Source organism: Conger conger, chromosome 11 (assembly GCF_963514075.1).
Source record: "Conger conger chromosome 11, fConCon1.1, whole genome shotgun sequence".
NCBI classification, from domain to species: Eukaryota; Metazoa; Chordata; class Actinopteri; order Anguilliformes; family Congridae; genus Conger; species Conger conger.
In genome coordinates, this window is record NC_083770.1 from 22,958,533 (window position 1) to 22,979,852 (window position 21,320).

General features: G+C 43.8%; 2 protein-coding genes across 4 annotated transcripts; one reads left to right on the top strand and one right to left on the bottom strand.

The window, feature by feature from the left end:
* Positions 1 to 269: 269 nt before the first annotated feature.
* Positions 270 to 9,062, top strand: pias2 (protein inhibitor of activated STAT, 2). Of its 3 annotated transcripts, none has more exons than XM_061259303.1 (15): positions 270 to 326; positions 1,480 to 1,568; positions 2,211 to 2,667; positions 3,450 to 3,534; positions 3,632 to 3,682; positions 3,988 to 4,078; positions 4,328 to 4,462; positions 4,584 to 4,689; positions 4,989 to 5,062; positions 5,332 to 5,492; positions 6,206 to 6,339; positions 6,773 to 6,953; positions 7,387 to 7,526; positions 7,694 to 7,725; positions 7,990 to 9,062. In XM_061259303.1, exons 3-15 carry the CDS (start codon positions 2,214 to 2,216, stop codon positions 8,149 to 8,151), a joined length of 1,806 nt encoding a protein of 601 aa, XP_061115287.1. In that variant the 5' UTR covers positions 270 to 326; positions 1,480 to 1,568; positions 2,211 to 2,213; the 3' UTR covers positions 8,152 to 9,062. The 3 variants fall into 3 exon arrangements, with proteins under 3 accessions (XP_061115287.1, XP_061115286.1, XP_061115288.1); XM_061259304.1 differs by having other exon boundaries at positions 296 to 326; positions 1,480 to 1,533; XM_061259302.1 differs by lacking the exon at positions 1,480 to 1,568 and having other exon boundaries at positions 288 to 326.
* Positions 9,063 to 9,558: 496 nt separating this feature from the next.
* On the bottom strand, positions 9,559 to 20,898 carry eef2l2 (eukaryotic translation elongation factor 2, like 2). The gene is made up of 15 exons (XM_061259301.1): positions 20,670 to 20,898; positions 19,206 to 19,420; positions 18,401 to 18,582; positions 17,285 to 17,496; positions 16,342 to 16,526; positions 15,623 to 15,728; positions 15,253 to 15,366; positions 14,341 to 14,479; positions 13,576 to 13,771; positions 13,061 to 13,319; positions 12,663 to 12,770; positions 12,068 to 12,421; positions 11,547 to 11,729; positions 10,485 to 10,617; positions 9,559 to 9,974 (listed from the first exon to the last, which is right to left on the bottom strand). The coding sequence occupies exons 1-15, from the start codon at positions 20,670 to 20,672 to the stop codon at positions 9,781 to 9,783; spliced, it is 2,583 nt and encodes an 860-aa protein (XP_061115285.1). The 5' UTR covers positions 20,673 to 20,898; the 3' UTR covers positions 9,559 to 9,780.
* Positions 20,899 to 21,320: the final 422 nt, after the last annotated feature.

Here is a 21,320-nt window from a genome sequence, read left to right on the forward strand (position 1 = left end):
AATTTGCTAGTAGAACCATTGAGTACTTCATGGGTTTAAAGCTAGTTTGGTGCCAGCCATAAACATTTTTACTCTATACTGTGGTCTGACAATAGAAGCTTCATTATGACAATGATGTATGTGCAACAGCTATAGGTTTTTGATCCTTAAAATTTAAAAAGCAGGGGTTGACGAAAACACCCAAACTAACTACTTTATTATTTGATAATCCGTTTCGGTCAGTTTTGAATATTACTTCAGAATATTACTGCTGTCACGTGATTGGTACCCCTGGAGCAGTGCAGGATGGTCGCGGAAACAAAATGGCGGATTTTGAGGAGCTAAGGGTAGGAAAAATATATATATAATAGCGGACAGTATTAGTTGTGGTTTATTGTCACCGTTACAGTATAGGATGTTCACATGTTTTAAAAAGAAATCAATTAAATTAATGGTTTCCATGTTTAATGATGTCCCGTATGTGTACACGATCATTTCGTCCTCTGTTCCATATTAGCTAGCACAATGCCACTGTACAAGCGACCTAGCGAACTCATAACATTAACTGATGATTGCATAATTTACCTGTGTGTCAGCACTAAAACCAGTTATTTAACGGTAATTATCTAACATTTTCGTAAGTGTAGCAAAATAATTCGACACTATAAACTTTATTGCCGGTTGTTTTGCTTACCAAAACAACCTATACTTTCTGTATACGCATATGGTAAGTTACTTACATCGATTCTTACTAAATAAATTAAATCAATCAACTAAAGAATTGGCTAGTTACAATCCCAACATTTCTAACCTTAGACTTGCTCCTGTAACCAGAAAGTTACATTTGAATTATTAGCATCTAAACTAGCCAGACAGATCATGTAACTTACTGTAGTCTAACTAGCTAGCCTGTCTGACTCGGTGATGACAGCTAGGAAGATCAGTGTTAAATTGGAATAATTTAAAATACGGAATGGCATCGAACTGTGGAATGGTATAGTTACTCATGCAACATTTAGCTAACATGCCGTGGTTTGAATCGGTTTACTAGCTTGCTAATCATTTGTTTATCTAGATATGCTAATTTAACTCGTTGTGGGTAGCTATAATCTAACCTCAGTGAATACAATAATCTATCAATCGCTTGGTTTAAGTAACGTAGCTAGCATTGAGTTTGCTCAATTAAATAACTCTTTATTCTTTGGGATTTTCGTTATTGTTTAACATCAACTATATCACAAATTAGCAAGCTAGTAAGCATATACATATTCAACAATTCTTCGTTGCTCCACAGTAAAGTTACCTAGCCTAGCTACCTATTTTATTTAGTTTACGTCAAATGTAGCTAACGCTAACCATAACGTTATCTCTCTAATAGCCAAGTTAGCTAGCCAGCTAGCGATCATGTCTGCCACATTGATCATATTATCATTTTGTCTGCTGTTTGTTTGTTTTCCTCCTAGCTAGCTAATGGGTCTGGCATTATTCTTAACATTTTAGATGCATTACGGTCACATTTGGTAAGGATTTGTAAAGGAAAAAAAGGATAAACACGTAAGAACAATCAAGCATGGATCATATAATGAAGGGTCAGTCGGGGTTTTCTTACTTTTCTTCTTCTGTGGGTTTTCGGAATGGGGTTGATTGGGAGGGTTATGACCTCATATAGTACCATAGAGGGGGAAGGCTTTCTCAGTTCAGTCCATTGTTGTTCATGTCGCTAATTATAATCGGTAGCTTGATGTATCTGGGTCTGGGTAACTAAGTGGGTTGTATACTAATTGACTGAGTTAACTGGATGGTTGTTTAGCTGATCTTGTTCACCACTGAATTTTTTCAGAATTAAAAAGCACTGATTGTTGCCATGCACACTCAGTATGACTTTGACACTTTGTCAGTGTGACTGTGCCATTGATTAATGGCATGATATATATATATTTGGGTATTGCATTATGGTGTCTGTTTAACTGCAAGCCTCTTACCTTTGCTGCATCTTCATTACTTTTGAACAATTCCAGTTCTTGTAAAATCCTGTGGTCTCAACAATAAAGATTGAGAACAGAGTAAACTGTTTAATTTATAACTTGGACTAGTCTTGAAGAAAAGTTTAGAATTTGGAGATCTGGAATTGTTCTCTTTGGTGGGATGGATTTTTCTTATTTTTTTGTGTCAGTTGTCTAATCAACCATATCAGTGCCATGTCTTTATGTGTGTGTGTGCTTAACTTGCAGAGTATGGTGTCGAGTTTCCGTGTATCAGAGCTGCAGGTATTGCTGGGCTTTGCCGGTCGGAACAAGAGCGGGCGTAAACATGAGCTGCTGCTGAGAGCCCTGCACCTGCTAAAGAGTGGCTACAGCCCGGCCGTGCAGATCAAAATCAAGGAGCTGTATCGACGGCGCTACCCCCGAACTGTAGATAGCCTTCCCGACCTGTCCGCCCTCAAGCCCTCCGTGTTTTCCCTGGAAGGCAGCCCTTCCTCCCTGGACTCGGACCTCGCTCTCGGGGGCAGGCAGTCCCGGGGGTCAGGCTCCGTGGCCCAGCACCTGGTATCCCACAATTCTGTGCTTTTGCACGACACCAAACCCAGTATGGACACACCCCCCATCCCCCCTGTCCACCCCGACGTGCAGATGAAGCCCCTCCCCTTCTACGACGTGCTGGATGTCCTCATCAAGCCCTCCAGCCTCGGTTAGTCGTGTGTCTGCAGTGTGTTTGAGACTGCCAGGAAACCAACTTAATCCTTTCAGTCCCAAGCCCAATATGAAGTGGCTCCGCCCAAATCCCAAGGGCTTTTGGCTTTGGTTGAGAAAGTTGTGAAATTTACTAGGGTTTTTATAGGGGCTCAAAACAGCAGTATAGCAGTCATTTTGATTGGTTAACTGTGAAAGGGTTAACAACTTGGGCACGACTAAGTTCGCCTCCTGCATTTCAGCTCCACTGAAGTACAGAGATGGATGGTCCAGTGCTGTGACAGGCTTATTATGGGAGATCCATATGCACATTTCCTGAGTATGTTAAGCTCTCACATGACGGCAGCGGGTAGGAGCACGCTGTCGAGAAAATATATCTGATACCTTTGGGACTTTACCCAAGACAATACAGTATCAGAGGTTTAGGGCTCTGGTCTGTTAGTTCTGAAAACCACTGTACTCATCCATTTTGGATTTTTAAGAATGATTTTATTCTGCATAAACATTTTCAAAGGCTTTGTTGAATGGTGGGAAGCTTACTATGTATGTGTCGCCTGCGGAGGACATTCTCAAGGAATGGTCATCAAAGTAGATCTGAGAATGACCCTTAGTGATTATGATACTAATAGAATTGGGTGTTTATCGTGAAGTAGACCATTTCACACGTATGTATTTTGAGCTGCAAGCTGTGCATGAAATGGCCTTCGTAATTAAAGCTTTAATAGATAACAGTTTATAGCGTTAGCATTTAGGAAAGATTGTTTTGATATCTCTTGGCAGCGGCCAGCAGCATCCAGCGTTTTCAGGAGAAATACTTCATCTTCGCTTTGACCCCACAGCAGGTTCGAGAAGTCTGCATTTCGAGGTACGGCTTTCTCTTTGCCAAAATATTGCTTGGAGACTACATTCTTATATTTAAGTTTTTGAAGTTTCAGATTTTAAAAATAATACTGTTCTCATAGGGATTTCCTCCCTGGGGGCAGAAGAGATTACATGGTCCAGATTCAGCTGAGGTAATGCCCCTCCCCCACAGCACTTCCCTGTAGATACAGCAGCTGCACTGTGGGGATTAACAATAATCCATTGTGATATACTTGGTGTTTCAATGTGTAGTTTTTGTCACTAATTTCCACTAGATCATTGAAAAACCAGAATGTGTACTTGAATTCTTCAGATGAACTATATTTGATATTTTTGTTGCTGTGTTCCACAGGTATGCATTAAATTATATAAATATTATTTAGGTTTCTATTTTTGCTGTTCCAGTATCCACATGCTTGTTTTCCTGCAGTCTAATGTCTTCTTTGTTTGGGGTCAGGTTTTGCCTTGCAGAGACCAGTTGCCTTCAAGAGGACAATTATCCCAACAGTTTGTGCATTAAAGTGAATGGGAAGCTTTTCCCTTTGCCGGTATGGAAAATATACCTCTATTTAAGAAATATACATATTAGTCAACTACACAGACCGGTGTGAAGAGTTTTTGGCTTTATGTTTTCACCTTTGACAATGATCAGATTTCATTGACTAAAGTGCACTAAATATTGTGATTTCTTCAAAGGGTTGGGTTTGTAGAAGTAAAAATGGTAGAAAGGCTGACTTAAATTTTTATTGGTCTCCATGAATGTGGCTTGGCTGGAATTGGTTCTTATTTTGGCGCAGGGTTACGCTCCGCCCCCAAAGAATGGCGTGGAGCAGAAGAGGCCGGGCCGGCCTCTGAACATAACGTCATTGGTCAGGCTGTCCTCTGCCGTGCCCAATCAGATTTCAATCACGTGGGCCCCTGAAATCGGGAAGGTGAGGCAGCCATTTTAAACTTCTCTCCATTCAGGGCTTTCTTCAGAGTTATCCCCGGCACAAATGGCCCTGTCTGTAGCATCCTATATATCCATATGTGCTTCTCTTGTTCTCCTTGCAGACATACTCCATGTCCGTGTACCTGGTCCGGCAGCTCACGTCTTCCCTTCTGCTGCAGAGGCTGAAGATGAAGGGCATCAGGAACCCTGATCACTCAAGGGCACTAAGTAATACTCTCATAAGAAGAGCGCTCAAATGTAGTCGGCTCTTAAGTAGTATGCCCAGTCAACTGATCACTAACTGAAAGATTACTGTGCTGATGCAAGAATCTGTTTGAAGTTAATGTAGTTGTCACACATTTCAATTTTGCCTGATCCATTTAGTTGTCAGAGGGGTGTTGAATCACAAAGTCAAGTTCACTGCCTAGTGAAGCCATGTTGAGCTCCAGTATTTACAGACTGTTATAGAGCGCTGTGCACTTCTCCCAGAATGCTCTGAAAATCAGTGCGTTTTTCATTTCTTTCAGTAAAAGAAAAGCTGACCGCAGATCCCGACAGTGAGGTCGCCACAACCAGCTTACGAGTCTCGCTCATGTGTCCGGTGAGTTGATCAGACCTGGGCTGAACTAGTATTCGTTTTGGATTCAAATACTTTCTGTGCTCTGTCGATCTTGCCTGGTGCAGATGGGAGCAGATGGGTGGGGTTTATACTTTTGGGATCTTTTGGGATCTTTTCATTTGTTCCAACACACCAGGCATGCTTAGTCAAATGCAGAAAAGTATTTGAATCCAAAACAAATTATTTGTTCTCATCACTAAGTTTGTAGGGGTGATTTTGGCCTGTGAGTTTGAACTGTTTTCGCCCCCCAGCTGGGTAAGATGCGGCTGACGGTGCCCTGTCGAGCGGCCACCTGCTCCCATCTGCAGTGCTTCGATGCGGCGCTCTACCTGCAGATGAATGAGAAGAAGCCCACCTGGATCTGCCCCGTCTGTGACAAGAAGGCCGCCTACGAGACGCTCATCATCGACGGGTGAGCAAGCCGTTCACCATCTGCGTTCCTGCCATCCTGGGAGTTTAGGTAATGCCAGTGCATGTCTGAGATCCTGGGAGTTTAGCTAATGCCAGTGCATATCTGAGCCCCTATTTTGAGTCTGAATGCTGAGGCAGTGGCTGTAGCCTAGGGCTAAGGTACTATAGCCTAGTAGCTAAGGTGCTACACCGTAGTGGCTAAGGTACTATAGCCCAGTAGCTAAGGTGCTACAGCCTAGTAGCTAAGGTCCTACAGCCTAGTGGCTAAGGTTCTACAGCCTAGTAGCTAAGATGCTACACCATAGTGGCTAAGGTACTATAGCCTAGTACCTAAGGTGCTACAGCCTACTAGCTAAGGTGCTACAGTCCAGTAGCTAAGGTGCTACACCATAGTGGCTACGGTACTATAGCTCAGTAGCTAAGGTGCTACACCATAGTGGCTAAGGTACTATAGCCCAGTAGCTAAGGTGCTACAGCCTAGTAGCTAAGGTGCTACAGTCTAGTAGCTAAGGTGCTACACCATAGTGGCTAAGGTGCTTGACTGGGACCTTGATAGTTGGTGGTTCAAGCCCCATTTAAGCCACAATAAGATCAGTGCAGCTGTTTGGCCCTTGAACAAGGCCCTTAACCCCACATTGCTCCAGGGGGGGATTGGCCCCGGTTTAGTTGAGTGAATAACTGTAATGTAAGCGAGTCGGTCTCGTTTTCTCGTAGGCTCTTCATGGAGATCCTGAACGGCTGCTCGGATGTTGACGAGATCAAATTCCAGGAAGACGGAACCTGGTGCTCGATGAAGCCCAAGAAGGAGGCCCTGAAGATGTCGTCGCACTGTATCCCCAAAGTGGAAAGTAAGTCTGGGACCGAAAGTGGCGTTTTTCCTGGAGGATTGCTTTGTAATGCAGCGTTTCCCACAGGAAAGCTGCTGGTCATGGTGTGAGGCCAGGGATACTCAAATCTGGCCCTCACTTAGTGCCATGGAGGGCTGTGCCTATGCTTCCAGCCTCCAATCTTGATGATATAATTAGTTAAATGATTTACTGAATTAGGGCTGTAGGTTTGCTCGAAATTCTTTATATATATATATATATATATATATGTGTGTGTGTGTGTGTGTGTGAAGAGAAGTGTGTTCAATAACAACTGTTGCTTATATTCTGTAATGTAGTTAAATGCAAATGGCTGAACGAGTAATTGGAATCAGTTAAGGCAGCGTGAATTGGTTGGAATGAAGACATACGCACTGCACACTGGTTTAGCCCGTCTGCACGGTTCCTCCTCAAGGCTCCAGCCTGGTCAGGCAGTGCGCTGCAGTGGCCCCCCCCAGTGAGCACAGCAGCAGGAAGCTCGACATCATCGACCTGACGCTGGAGAGCTCCTCTGAGGAAGAGGAGGAGGAGGAAGACCCACCTCTGAAGAAGAGGTGCCTCTACATGGCCAAGCAGGAGGAGGTACATGGGAAGGGGTGAGTTACCACCGGCAAAATCTCGACAAGTGTACATGTAATGCGCAGCCTGTAGCCTAGTGGGTAAAGTACATGACTGGGACCCAGACAGTTGATGGCTCAAGCCCCAGTGTAGCCACAGCCATCAGTACAGCTGTTGGGCCCTTCAGCAAGGCCCTTAACCCTACATTGCTTCAGGGGGGATTGGCTCCTGCCATCAACCATCAACCGTAAGTCGCTTTGGATAAAAAGTTGCTTCAGCTTGTCTGCAGAACACAAAGTTTATTATTCTGTCTCTACACTAGTTGACACACATTTCTTTTCCTGCTATTAGATTTTTTCTCATTATTTTAAGGAGACATACAGCCATATAGAAAGTGCCAGTATGACTTAAATGGCGAAAAAAAAGTTTATTTATTCTGTCTTTTTTTTCCCCCATCACGTCTTTCTCCAGGGTGCTGACCTACCAGCCATCGACGATGCGAGTGCCAAACATCCAGACCCTGGACACGTCTTACCTGGCGTCCTCATTGGCCGAATACGCCGTTCCATTCCACCACTCCACCTTATCCACAATTCCCACAGACATGCAGAGTACGACCTCTCAAGCTTTACTTTAAGTCCTCACATTGTGTCTTCAGTGCCAAATTGAAAGAAAATGTACAATTCCTCCAGTGTCATAATTCTAGGTCTGTCTACAGAACACAAAAACTATGTAACTATGCAAGCTGGTTGACACACATTTCTTTTCCGTCATCTAGATTTTTTCACGCTATTTCAAGGAGACCCTCAGGTATGTACAAATCACCCAATGTCTGCGTGTAGTGACTGATGGTGTGATTGTCTCTTTTTATGGACAAGATTGTACTTTAACTTTTAATAATGCTATTGCTCCCTTTCACTGTGCGTGTGCGTGTGTCTGACTGCATGACAGTCACTAATTGTAAAGCGTTTTGTGCAGCCGTAGTTGCTGGGAAAAGCGCTATGTCTGATGCCTACGGTCTCCCTCTGCGTGTGGAAGCACACACATGACACACGTGTTCTCTGTGTCCTGTAGCATTACCGCCCACCTGTGTCCCTGGCCCCGCCCACCCTGCTCAACCCCACCTCCGGACAGTACGATGGCCCCGCCCACAGCACAAGCTCCTCCCACAGCGACACCGGCGTCATCACGGCAGGATGTGGCACCAGCATTTCAGACATCATTTCCTTGGACTAAGCCATGCCCAGGAAGTCAGGAATATCTATCATATTTGTAGGAATATCAGCAGTTTGTATCGAAACTCACCCGTGCATTTACCTCCACACTGCTGAAAGATGGTTATTTTATATTTAAAAAATAATAATGTACATTTGCCTTTTAACTGAAGTGAAGTGGAGGACAGACAGCCTGTGGCCATTTTGAATGTTGAACGATCGTGTTAATGTATCTCCTTTAGACAGCGTGTGGCCATTTCGAATGTCGGAACGACCGTGTTAATGTATCTCCTTTTAGACAGCGTGTGGCCATTTTGAATGTTGAACGATCGTGTTAATGTATCTCCTTTAGACAGCGTGTGGCCATTTTGAATGTTGAACGATCGTGTAAATGTATTTCCTTCCGTGTGGCGTGTGGCCATTTTGAATGTTGAACGATCGTGTAAATGTATTTCCTTTCATGTGGCGTGTGGCCATTTTGAATGTTGAGCGATCGTGTAAATGTATTTCCTTTTTGACAGAGCGTGGCCATTTTTAATGTTGAACGATCGTGTAAATGTATTTCCTTTCAACGGTTGATTCTCGGAACGTCTGACACAAGCTTTTGGGGAGGCAGTCCAACTTAGGCGTAATATTGTTAACCAGTTTAATATGATGCAGCTTTTGTTTTCCTTTGTTTAGGCCGAGTCTGTTATAGCAATAAAACAAGCTTCCCGGACACGCGTGTTGGGAAACAGGCCTCTACCTGTGGTGGGTTGTCTGGATTGCACCAGCGGTTCTTTCCTTGCACTTAACGGTTTGTTTGTTTGTACTGGGTGTATTACTGCATTGTGTTTCCTTTTTAAATAAGTGTCTGCAGTTAATTTTATAAAGGGACTTCAAGGATTGAATGTCCTCCGATGGAATAAATAACATTTTCTCAATTTATAAATACGGCTGTGTATGTGTGCGGTGCCTTTATGTACACAGTAGTCAGTCATGCATATCCACCATTCCCCACATCAGGGAATTCCAATGCACCCTGTGGAAGATGCAGTCCTACAGTTCAGAGCTTATTGGTGAGAACACAGCTACAATATAACTTTTATATATTTGAGAGCAGTACCATGACCTCACTCTCAGTACATATTGGTCTGCAGTACTGGCACAATTTGGGAGTGCTCATTTTCTTTTTTTAAAAGGCTGCTGTCTTGCTGGTATATGGGCAAATTCAGTCATACACAAGTTTTGCAGGAGAGTTAACACAAATGGGTTTATTGTATGGAATAGTAAGGCCTTTGTTATAAAACAAAAAGCGTCAAATTTGTGTGGGTAAAATCCAAGTGGGGGGGTTTGGGCATTGCGATACTGTTGGCATGTGATAGTATGAAACGAGCAGTCTAATATAACATTATATCATAGCAAAAAGAAAAGCACAAAGGCGACGATGGTTTTTCTGTAAACGCCCACACAAAGCGAGTTGCTCGTTTTTATTGGATAAGGTGATCGCACACAATGAGGAGTTGTCTGAATGAAGCTGTAGCCTGTGTTTTATCTTTAGTACTGCGCCGGGTCTTCCCTCGGCGATGTTCGGGCGCTTGTTTCTCTGCAGGGTCGCTGGTTCGTCGTGTGTTCGCGTCGGAACGCTACGTTGCCGGCGGCAACCAGGTGATCACAGCTTGTCCAGGTAGTTGTCGAGGGGAGGGATGCCCTCCTTCAGGCCTTTGCGTTTGCGTGTTTCGCTCACCACCTGGCAGGGCCTGCTGTTCTCGTCGTAAGGGTCACCGGGGAGGATCTGCCAGTGGTTGAACACGCACTGAGGGAACGCCTGACCGCCTGTGTTCGACCGCAGATCCGCTGTGAAACCTGTTCCAAATGCGGTCTCCGTTAACATCACATTTTTACATTACGGGGCCTACTGTAGCCAAGTGTATAAGGTACATGACTGGGACCCGGAAGGTAAAAAAAAAAAAAGAAGACCTATTGAGCAGTTTTGAGAAATTGCACCCTTAGTTTTAATGCCTAAACCAGGGATCAATTAACTCTAGCCCTTGAATCCAAATCCAGCCTGGTTTTCTTTTCTCCCGGGTAATTAGTGCTACTGATTGGCCAGACTGTCTTCACACCTGACTCCCAGGTAAAGGGAGGGTGGAAAACCAGCAGTTTGAGGACAGCGAGTTGCTGATCCCTGCTCTAAACCTTTACTTTGCTTTGCAAATAGAATATCCCTTCTCTCTCAGGTCAGATGTACCTCTTGTAGTTTAATGCAGTTCTCTAACCTGATCTGCTTAGGTAAGTGCAGTTGACCCTTAATGTTCTGTTATGAAAAAACTGGCTTTTATTTTGAAAACATGTTACTTTTAATGTACTACTTACCAAATGATTCATTGACGGGCAGGTATGCCTTCACTACAAATATGGGCGTTCCTGCAACCTGGGACTCTTCAAAAACGTGGCCTCTTTTCCTGTTCAGGACACCGTAGATTCCTCCCACAACATGTTCTGGACACTGTTAGGGCAGAGGTTTTTGTCCAGAAAATTAGACTAAAATTCTTAATTCTGATGTTACATTATGTTTTCCAATTGCTCCATACAAATGCACAAAGAATTGTAATCCCTTTCTCAAAACATTTTTGACTTCAACATGAATAACTGCTTTGTGCCTTTAGATTTGTTAATAGGTATACACACTCAGTTTCACGCTGGTTGCACACTGCCGTCAGTACTCGAGTCATTCCCCCTCTCGCATTGGTGAATGACTCCATGTTTGAAAATGGAAGCCTTTACAGACCAGTTCTTAAGCAAATTACTCTAACTACAGTACAGTTTTTTCTAAAAGTAATACATTTGCATACATTTACCTGGGAGAAGAGCATAAAAACTGCATTCTGGCTACTCAAATATAGTACTGAATAATATTGAACCTGAAATTGGCTAAGAAACTAAGAAAGAACCTGAAATGTATTAGTAATATAATAACTCCGAAAGATGTTATATCGATTTTTTTACAGTATTGCCAAGATGTCAATCTTTGGGGGCAGCCTGTAGCCTAGAGTACATGACTGGGGCAAAGCCTTAACCCCACATTGCTCCAGGGGAGATTGCCCCCGGCTTCGTCTAGTCTGTAAATCAATTTTTTTATTTAGCAGTTAAATAACAAATGATCATTATTATGGGCGGCCTGTAGCGTAGTGGTTAAGGTAAAGGACTGGGACATGCAAGGTCAGTGGTTCTAATCCCGGTGTAGCCACTATAAGATCTGCACAGCCGTTGGGCCCTTGAGCAAGGCCCTTAACCCTGCATTGCTCCAGGGGAGGATTGTCTCCTGCTTAGTCTAATCAATTGTACGTTGCTCTGGATAAGAGCGTCTGCCAAATGCCAATAATGTAAATTATTATCATAAAAGATGTGAGGCATTAAGTCCCGTATTGTAGTCACCTGGATCTCCACCAGGTATATGGGCTCCATGAGACGTGGCTGTGCGGTGAGGACAGAGGCGTACAACACCCGGCGGGCTGTGGGGATGATCTGCCCGCCGCCCCGGTGGATGGCGTCTGCGTGCAGCGTGACATCATGGATGTCGAACCGCACTGCCCGCATGTTCTCTTCACACAGGGCACCCTGGGAAATGGAGTCACGCAAGAAATGAAAATCGTTTACTCAGCTTGCACATTATGTAAATATAACAGCATTTAAAGATTTGCTTTTAGCTTTTACACATAGCCTCCATTAAAAAATTATAATAATCAAGTCATGTGGCTCAGCTGGTAAACCCAGCGTGTGTACATTGTACAGACATGCAATCGTAATCCTGTCTGTCACTTTGGATAAAAGCTAAAGAATCATATCTGCAATATCAAATTATAATTATAATTGATATAAAAATCTATTTCTTTAACTGGTCTTCATCTTTAGAAAAAATAAACATGGGTAAGGATCTCGCCCCCCGGGAGATGCACCTCTTTGGTGGCCCACTGGAACCCAGCGACCACGCTGTCCTTGATCTCGTTGAGGTACTGCACGCCCTTGGTGATGTCCACCAGCATGTTGGGTCCCGACCCATCGGGGCCGAAGCACCAGATCTTGCGGGCCTCGGCGACCTCCCACTCGTACTTCTCGGCGAGATAGCGCGCGCGCTGCTTCAGCTCCTGCCTGGCACTCACGTCGCCCTTGTCCACGTCCTCCGCCAGCCCGTCGGGGAAGGGCCGGGCCTTCAGGTACAACCGGTTGTGTTTGTTGGGTGACTTGGACAGGCACACCTGGTTGGAGTCGTCGCTGACCGTTTCGCGATAAGACACCACCGGGTCGGATTTCTGCAGAAACCGCCATGGTTTGTCATCATGATTCTCAAATTCACATTCATGAACAGACTTATTTGAAAATGAAGACACCAGAAAGAGCATTTCAGTAGATTGGCAACCTGTCCTGGATGTATTCCTAACTCTCGCCCAATGCACGCTGGGATAGGCTCTAGCAAGCCCCATAACCCTGATGAGGAATAAGCGGATTTGATAATGGATAGATGGGTGTATGGACTTCAGAAAAGGTCCTGACCTTAAGGGGAATACAGGCATGGTCCTCCTCCAGGTCTTTAAGGCAGATCTCCAGATGGAGCTCTCCAGCACCAGCCACAATGTGCTCTCCTGACTCTTCAATAATACACTGTCACAGACAGGAAGAGCTGTTAAAACACGCCACTGCTCCTCCCATTTTTCACACCTTTCAACCAATCAATCACACATTCTGGAAGTGCGGTTAAAATAATTAACTCAGGGACCATCAAATCTGGCCCTCAAATCCAAATCCAACCGAGTAATTAACAAAGCAATTTGTGCTACTGGTTGACCAGAGTGTCTTCACACCTGACTCCCAGGTAATGGGAGAGTGGAAGACCAGGGGCATGTTCAATCGGAAAACATTTTGAAAAGTTTTGAAAAGTTTTTCAGGCATACCTGGACCATGGGGTCGGACTTGGCCAGGCGTTTGAGCCCCTCCACCAGCTTGGGCAGGTCGGCCGGGTTCTTGGCCTCCACGGCGACTCGGACCACAGGGCTGACGCTGAACTTCATCACTCTCATGTTGTGGGCCTGCTCAAAGGTGGTGATGGTGCCGGTTTTCACCAGGAACTGGTCCACCCCCACCAGGCCCACAATGTTCCCGCAGGGCACATCCTCAATGGGCTCTACGTAGCGCCCCATCATCAGGATGGTCCTACGGTAATGGGACAAAACAATCCGCCATGTTAGAACCTGTCTGGTCACCTTCTGCACACCCATACGCCCTCCCAAATAATAACTCACATTCTGCGTGACATAGTACACATAAAAGATCACTAAACAAAAAGGTCTTGAATGAAGTTCATTCCAACAGAAGATCTGTGAGTGCTTTTAACAGTGAGGCCTGTTGCCTAAATCAAAAGGACCTCTGGATAGGGTTGGAGATAGGGATGTGTGGAAGTCAAACGGACCTCTGAATAGGCTTCAGGTACAGGTCCTCCTTCTTGCCAGGTGTGTAGTTGGGGCCCATGATGCGCACCTTCTGCCCAGTGGCTACCATGCCGGAGAAGACCCGGCCGAAAGCGTAGAAGCGGCCCTTGTCAGTGGTGGGAACCATCTTAGAAATGTACATCATCAGCGGAGCCTTGGAGTCACAGTTTTTAACACCTGCAGAGGGTCAGTGAGAACGCGACTGAAGACTGCTGGCAGAAGAGAAAAGGCGAGTGGCAGTGTATGTATGTATGTGTGTGCGTGTGTGTGTGTGTGTGTGTACATGTGTGTGTGCTTATGTGTGTGTATGTGTGCGTATGTGTATGTGTGTGCGTATGTGTGTGTACGTGTGTGTGCGTATGTGTATGTGTGTGCGTATGTGTGTGTACACATGTGTGTGCGTATGTGTATGTGTGTGCATGTGTGTGTACGTGTGTGTGCATATGTGTATGTTTGTGTGTGTGTGCGTGTGTATGTGTGTGCTTATGTGTGTGTACGAGTGTGTGTGCATGCGTATGCGTATGTGTATGTGTGTGCGTATGTGTGTGTACGTGTGTGTGCGTATGTGTATGTGTGTGTACGTGTGTGTGTGCATATGCGTATGTGTGTGTGTGTGTGTGTGTGTATGTGTCTGTGTGTGTGTATGTGTGTGTATGTGTGGGTATGTGTATGTGTGTGTGTGTGTGTGTGTGTGTGCGTGCGTGCGTGTGTGTGCGTATGTGTACATGTGTGTGTGTGTTTCTCACCCATAGCGGCCTCGTCGTCTCCAGGCCCCTCGTACAGCAGCTCACAGCGGTACCTCTGGGCCGTGACGGGGGAGGGCAGGTGAATGGTGATCATCTGGAGGAGGGCATCTCCCGCAGGCAGCCAGCGCCGCATCACTGCCTGAGTGACAGTTACCACGGTTGCCATATCAAAGCTTGGAAGATTACCTTACCATTTATCTTGCATTATTTCCCCATTTACACTTAATTTTCACATCTATGTATAAACTTTGTTATAATGTTTTCATGTTAAAGGGTAAAACAGCAGAGCTCCAAGTGAGACGTGAACCTGCAGTTTCTGTATACAGCTTGTTAATGCAAATATTTAATCATCATCTGGCAGCAACTAAATGCATACAAGCATGCAGACATGGTCAAGAGGTTCAGCTGTTTTTCAGACCAAATGTCAGAATGGGGAAGAAATGTGATCTAAGTGACTTTGACCGTGTAATGATTAGTGGTGCCATACAGGGTGGTTTGATAATCGCAGAAACTGCTGATCTCCTGGGATTTTCACACACAACAGTCTCTAGAGTTTGCAGAGAATGGTGTGAAAAACAAAAAAACATCCAGTGAGAAGCAGTTCTACAGGCAAAAATGCCTCGTTAATGAGAGAGGTCAGAGGAGAAGGAAGCTGACAGAAAGGTGACAATAATAACCACACATTACAACAGTGGTATGCAGAAGAGCATCTCTGAACGCACAAAAAGCGTCAAACCTGAAAGTGGATAAGCTACGGAAGCAGAAGACGAATAAGTCTAATTAGGTTTAATAAATACGTAATAAAGTGCTCACTGAGTGTTGTTAAAAAGCACGTTTCTCAAAAGGACTCTTTTTGCCTGCTCAGTAGATCATGTTTGTGAGGATTGGTGAGGCGGATCTACCGCTCAGTACCTTCAGCAGTGGCTTCCCCTCCTTCTCTCTGTCATCTGCATCCAGCTTCACATCCAGCTTCTGGATCAGCTTCTGCGCCTCCTCCTTCTTAAAGCTCATGATGCAGTCAAACACCTGCAGAGAGCGCCCACAAAATACAGCCCATGGTCAGTATACACCTGTCTCCTTGTAGAGTTGTTCCAGGAATGCCATAAATACAAGAAATGGGGAAAAGAGAAGAGAGGGTTTTGCAGAGTAACATCAAATCATCCCAGAAAATTGTACTCCACTGGACTTCTTTAAAGCATGTGGCCCATTGAAAAACAATTACGTATTTGACCCAGGTCTGCTAGCAAATGGTCATGGCGCAGAATTAGAGTAACACAGGCACCTTAAAGATGGGGTCCAGGACAAGCTGGCAGAAAGTTCTTGGGAGCTTAGTTCCCTCTGCGTTAGTGGCCGACTTGCTGAATTTTCCAGCTGTAGGATCAAAATACCTGCAAGAATACAGGTCTTCAGTGGAACAGCCCTGCCCTTTGAACGTCAGGCATTCCTTAAAATTGATACAAATGTTAATTTTAATAACATTTTCCTTTGAAACATGACCAGCAAATGGCAGACTGAGGATCATGGAACCACTACCATGGTGTATGAGGTTTCAGGAGGTTCCCCATTACTACACAAAACAGTTTATTAGGGGCCTGTTTCAGAAAGCTCAGTATCTGGATAAATGTCCTGAATAAAACCCAGAACTGTTTTTTACTTCAGTCCATGTTCCAGATTCGGGCAGGTTCTGGGTTTTACTTTGTGCAGTTTCCCGGCTAACTCAGTAATCCTGCTTTATGATACAGCACAGGATCTGTTTTCTTTTCTTTTAATTCAGTAAACAAATCAGACTGAGGACAGCAGATGAGGTGAATCCAGCTGCTTCAATGTATCAGTGAAACAGCAAAAGTTTCTGTTGATCAGTAGCAACAGAAACCAGCCGACCCCGCGGCTCACCAGCACTAGACCTGTAAACCACGAGTCCAAGTGATATAATAATAATAATAATAATAATAATAATAATAATAATAAGTATAATAATAATAATATCGAGGAATAACTCACTTGTCTCCCCATAACTTTTTCATCATGTCCTCCACCTTCTTGCAACGTTCAGCTGGGGGCAGATCGGCCTTCTTGTCGCCCTTGGCGGCAAACTTCTTCACGTACATCTCAGCAAACTGCTTGAGAGTGAAGGCCCAGCCATGGAGGCCCGACCCAAACCCCACTGTGCCGACCACCGGATCCACCTGGAGTTCCAAACAGGAGCAAAGGGTCATTCCAGGACAAGATCAGACCGCATTTATTTAACCCTGGTCAGATATCATTTATTTAACCCTGTGGGATCATTTGTCCTCTACATTTCACCGTAAAGCCTAGCGTAATGTATAGCCCAACTAAATCTTTTCATTTTGTCTCTTTTACAGATTTTTCTTTCCTTTTCTTTTTTTAATAGGTGTGTTGAATTTTTGTTTTATTTTGTTCCTTGTACTTATCTGTAAAGCACCTTGTGCTTTGTGCTTGAAAGGTGCTATGTAAAGCTATGTAAACTTGGAAGGTTGGTGGTTCAAGCCCCGGTGTAGCCACAATAAGTCAACTGTATGTCATTTTGCATAAATAGGGTCAGCTAAATAACTGTAATGACCCATCCTAGTTACTTAGGGGCAGTGAGTAGGGCCCACGAACCAGTTCCAGTTCTGAGTGAACTCACCTAACCAGACATGCATGTAATGATAATAATCATAATTTGTTGTTTAGCTGACACTTTTTTATCCGAAGTGACTCACAGTTGATTATACTAATCAGGGGATAATCCCATCTGGGGCAATGACGGGTTAAGGGCCTTGCTCAACGGCCTGACAGCCGATCAGATATTATCGTGGCTGCACTGGGGCCTGAACCACCAACCTTCCAGGTTCCAGTCATGCACCTTAGCCACTAGACGATAGCACATTAGCCACTAGGCTATAGGCTACTCCCACAGGTCTTTGAGGATGCTAAAGCTGACCATGATGCTGCCCATTGGTCCGTGCTCCCCTTCTCCATAGGTGGAGATGATGACGTTGACGTTCTCCACGATCCGCTGGAAGGTCAGGAACAGCTCGTCGGGTTCCAGCTGCAGCTCAAGCAAGGCCCGGTCCATCTTGTTCATCATCAGAACTGGCTTGATCCGCTCGGCGATGGCCTGCCTCAGAACGGTTTCCGTCTGCACACACACACCTGGGGCGACACACACACACAAGCACACACTCATATTGTCACTCATTCCCCAATGTGCTTTACTCCACACTGACTTTTACAGGAAGTGAGGTCATGCTGGGTTTTTATGATTTCACTTGGAAATGTACTGCATTGTAAAAATACAGCTCACTCTTATGTACATTAAAATAAAGCAGTGAGTTTCCGGCCCTGTGTTGCTGCAGTAGAAGCAATGTAGAAAAAAAGGGGTCAAGCCTATGGAAAACAGCTGCCCTGGATGGTTGAACTTCTACAATTACTGTCATCTGAGATCATGAAATGCACTCAGACTGATGATGAAGGGCCACCATCACCAGCATGAAAAGTGATATCAGATGTCCCTCAAAACAAGACAGTTCATACTATCTTGTTTTGTAACTGTTTATTCTCAGAGTGGTTTTCTGTTACTTAAAGTAATAACTCAAGCAGTAAAAACTGCACTGCGCACACATAACTATTCCTAGATCTCTTAATGGTAAATGATTCTGAAGATGAGTAATTCTGAAATGCAGATATTTATACTTTTTCACCAACATTAAATTCTAATTCTAACCAGACAGCAGTTTTCTCCTTATCTGAAAAGCATAAGCCTATAAGATCTATTAAACTGTGTTTGGAAGAATAAAATGTTATTATTGAATATCAAATGAAAACTATTTGCATTCATATTATTGGACACTGTGCACTGGACTTGCATATCTCCATAAGTCCATCTTCCTTACAGTATGTACACTGACCTGCAACAGAAATAATGCTTTATCTAGCCAAACAGGAGCACCTGTAGTGTTCATGCAGCAGCCAATGATATTTAATGCATGCTACTCTGAAGATCTGTGCAGCGGGTGAAGTCTATTTCAGCTCAATCTGAAGCCAAGTACTGCCGTACCTGAGACACAGTCTACAACTACAAGTGCCCCATCTGTGACCCGCAGTGCCGCAGTCACTTCAGAGGAGAAATCGACGTGACCGGGGGAGTCAATCAGGTTTATGAGGAAACCAGAGCCATCCTTGCACTGTTTGATGAAGGCCAAGTCATTGTCATTGAGCTCATAGTACAGAGAAATAGCTCTGTAAGGAAGGTGACATAACAACACTGTTAACTGCAAGGGGAGTCCATAGGACACACATTCCCTACACAGTCAAATGCAGTAGCTGCTGTTTCAAATGTTTGGTGTGTTGACACTTATGGCACACTTAGGCAAACTGAAACAAATTAAAACTCCACTTTTAAACTATATAATATGGGTCTGTAACCCATACAAATATGCCTTTTTATCATACCGAGGTGTTGTGCTTGACAAACTACTGCTCAATTAGCACTCTACGCAGTGTGTTTTGTCATTAACAGCACCGTGGTATGATAAAAAAGAATCAGCATATTTCACCTGGTTTACACTTTGGTGCCTTTTTTCAAGACCCAAAATACTGGAAAATGTGTGCCTGCTAAATATCTGGATGTCAGAAGTTCATTACCTTACGAGTAAACAAATACGTACAAACAGTCTCAGAATATTTTCTCACGTAATAATCATACTATTGTGCAATCAGTACATCTAATTATGAATGTGCTTTTCATCTTGTTATTGCATATTGTGCTAATAGATTGGTTTGAGAAATATATATACACTGGACTGGATAAAACTGATGCAATCAAAGCACGCTAAATTCCAGTCATCTATAGGAATACCTACGTTGACTTTATGGTGATGCATCTCTCCTGCTCGTCTTTCCGTGTGTCAGTGAATCTGGTCTCTCCAGCGCGCGCTGAGGCTATGATGCCTGCCTTGCACACCAAAGAGTCTGTCAGAGTGGATTTCCCATGATCCACGTGGGCAATCACAGACATGTTCCGAATGTTGGACTTCTTGTCCATGATCGTCCGGATCTGGTCAACTGTGAAGTTCACCTATAGAAATTACAAACAAAACATGAATTTGTTTACAAACAGCCAGCAAAATGTACGTAATGAACACATTATGTAGGTGGTGTGTGTGTGTGTGTGGGGGGGGGGGGGGGGGGGGTTATGAAGTCATGCTATTACTGCAATGCACTGCACTGTTATCAGAAGTTTAGGAATGGAGTTTAGGTATGGGGGGGGGGGGGGGGGATTATGAAGTCATGCTATTACTGCAATGCACTGCACTGTTATCAGAAGTTTAGGAATGGAGTTTAGGTATGGGGGGGACATAAAGATTACGCAGGCCCTGGCAATAGGCTACTGCACACCGGTATTTTTTTTTCTCTGGATATGGCACCCTTCAATACTGCAATATGCCACCTGCTGTATGCTGCTTTCACGGACAAAAATATTATTAAACTTTATAGAAAATGTGAGCAAATATGACAAACTATGTAGATATATAGCTTTCAAAATATCATTTGACGCAGTAACTCAACCACTAATATCCCACAATGAAAGGCTAACTGCAGAATGGTGCCCCTCGCCTACTCCGGACGCTTGCAATAGCGCACGGTAGCACATAACCCTATCTAAGATTAATTATAGCCTATATAAACTAGTAACGAGATTAAAATTTTTCCCGATTATATTCCAGAATATTCGCTAATCAACATATGACAACATGCAAAACAAGTAGCTACGACGAACGCGGGGGAGAAGTGGGTGTACACTCGCTATTTATAACAGGGGGTAACATTATTCCAATTTCTTAATACCCCTACAGGGACACAAGATACTCCAAAAATAACTGCACACAAAACGAAACACTCGTTTAAAATAAACACAAAAACACAACGTGTTAAAATCACCCAAAGAGTCCGTCAGTTAATTTCGACATAATGTGTAAATATTTTAGCCGGGAAGAAAAACGTCAACTAATAATCGTGCAATAGTCTGTTTTATTAGGCTACCTCTACTGAACTATTCGTCTAGCGTGCTCCCCTCGTTTCTATATTTGAAAATCATTCCCAACGAAAATGGTTACCAATGAAAATCAAATAAATCGTTTCTTTTTTTATATAAAACATCAGCTCTAGTCCTTGCACTTGCTATAGTTATTACGTCATCGAAAACAGAATTTATATAAACGCCCAAAATATTGGCCAATACTGCCAATTATGCTTCAAACACACGACATAAGCGAATTCGGATTGTTTCTTGATAACAAATTACACGGCTAAATAGAAATACTGACCATTTTGGCGAGTAACTCCCCAATTTGAGACTCGGCCTTCTGTTGCAGATACGGGTTGCACCTCTCCACTGGAGGACTTCGGGGAAAAGAGGGTGAATATGACGTAGAATCTTAGTTTATACTGCGGCACCCCGTACAGTGGAGGTCATGTGGAAAAAGTCATATGGACCGAAAATGACCCAGATATCCGACAGATAATGGTCTCCCGTCAGAATAAGATCAGCAGTCGTGGCTGTCGGTGGAAGCGATGCGCAGGTCCAGTAGCTATCTTGGTACACTGATCCGACCGTTTTGAGCTTCAGGGGCCTCTAGGTTCATCGGCTATAAACACAAAAGCCTTTTGCATTTACTGAATACATATTATATATATATATATACACACACACACACACACACACCATCAAACAGCGAGTATGAGGCAATATTCATGATTAATTTATTTAACTATTTTAAAAACATAGCCTTTATTGAACAATAATACAACAATGTCAATCCTTATCTTGTCCAGTCTGCAGACAAAGTAATTTCTGACAAATGTAATGACTAAGAAGGGCAATATTTTGTTTCATACCCCGAAGCATGTGACACTTGAACAAGACTTGATGTGATTCTTCGATGGAACAAATTACATTCTTTAAAGTTTAAACCATT

Coding starts and splice junctions, on each gene's coding strand:
- pias2 (XM_061259302.1), top strand. CDS start 303: ATGGCGGATTTTGAGGAGCTAAGG. Junction 327..2,210: donor CGGATTTTGAGGAGCTAAGG/GTAGGAAAAATA, acceptor CTTAACTTGCAG/AGTATGGTGTCGAGTTTCCG. Junction 7,527..7,693: donor AATTCCCACAGACATGCAGA/GTACGACCTCTC, acceptor TCCGTCATCTAG/ATTTTTTCACGCTATTTCAA.
- eef2l2 (XM_061259301.1), bottom strand. Junction 17,497..18,400: donor AGTTGTAGACTGTGTCTCAG/GTACGGCAGTAC, acceptor GTGTCGCCCCAG/GTGTGTGTGTGCAGACGGAA. Junction 16,527..17,284: donor GACCAATGGGCAGCATCATG/GTCAGCTTTAGC, acceptor TTGGAACTCCAG/GTGGATCCGGTGGTCGGCAC.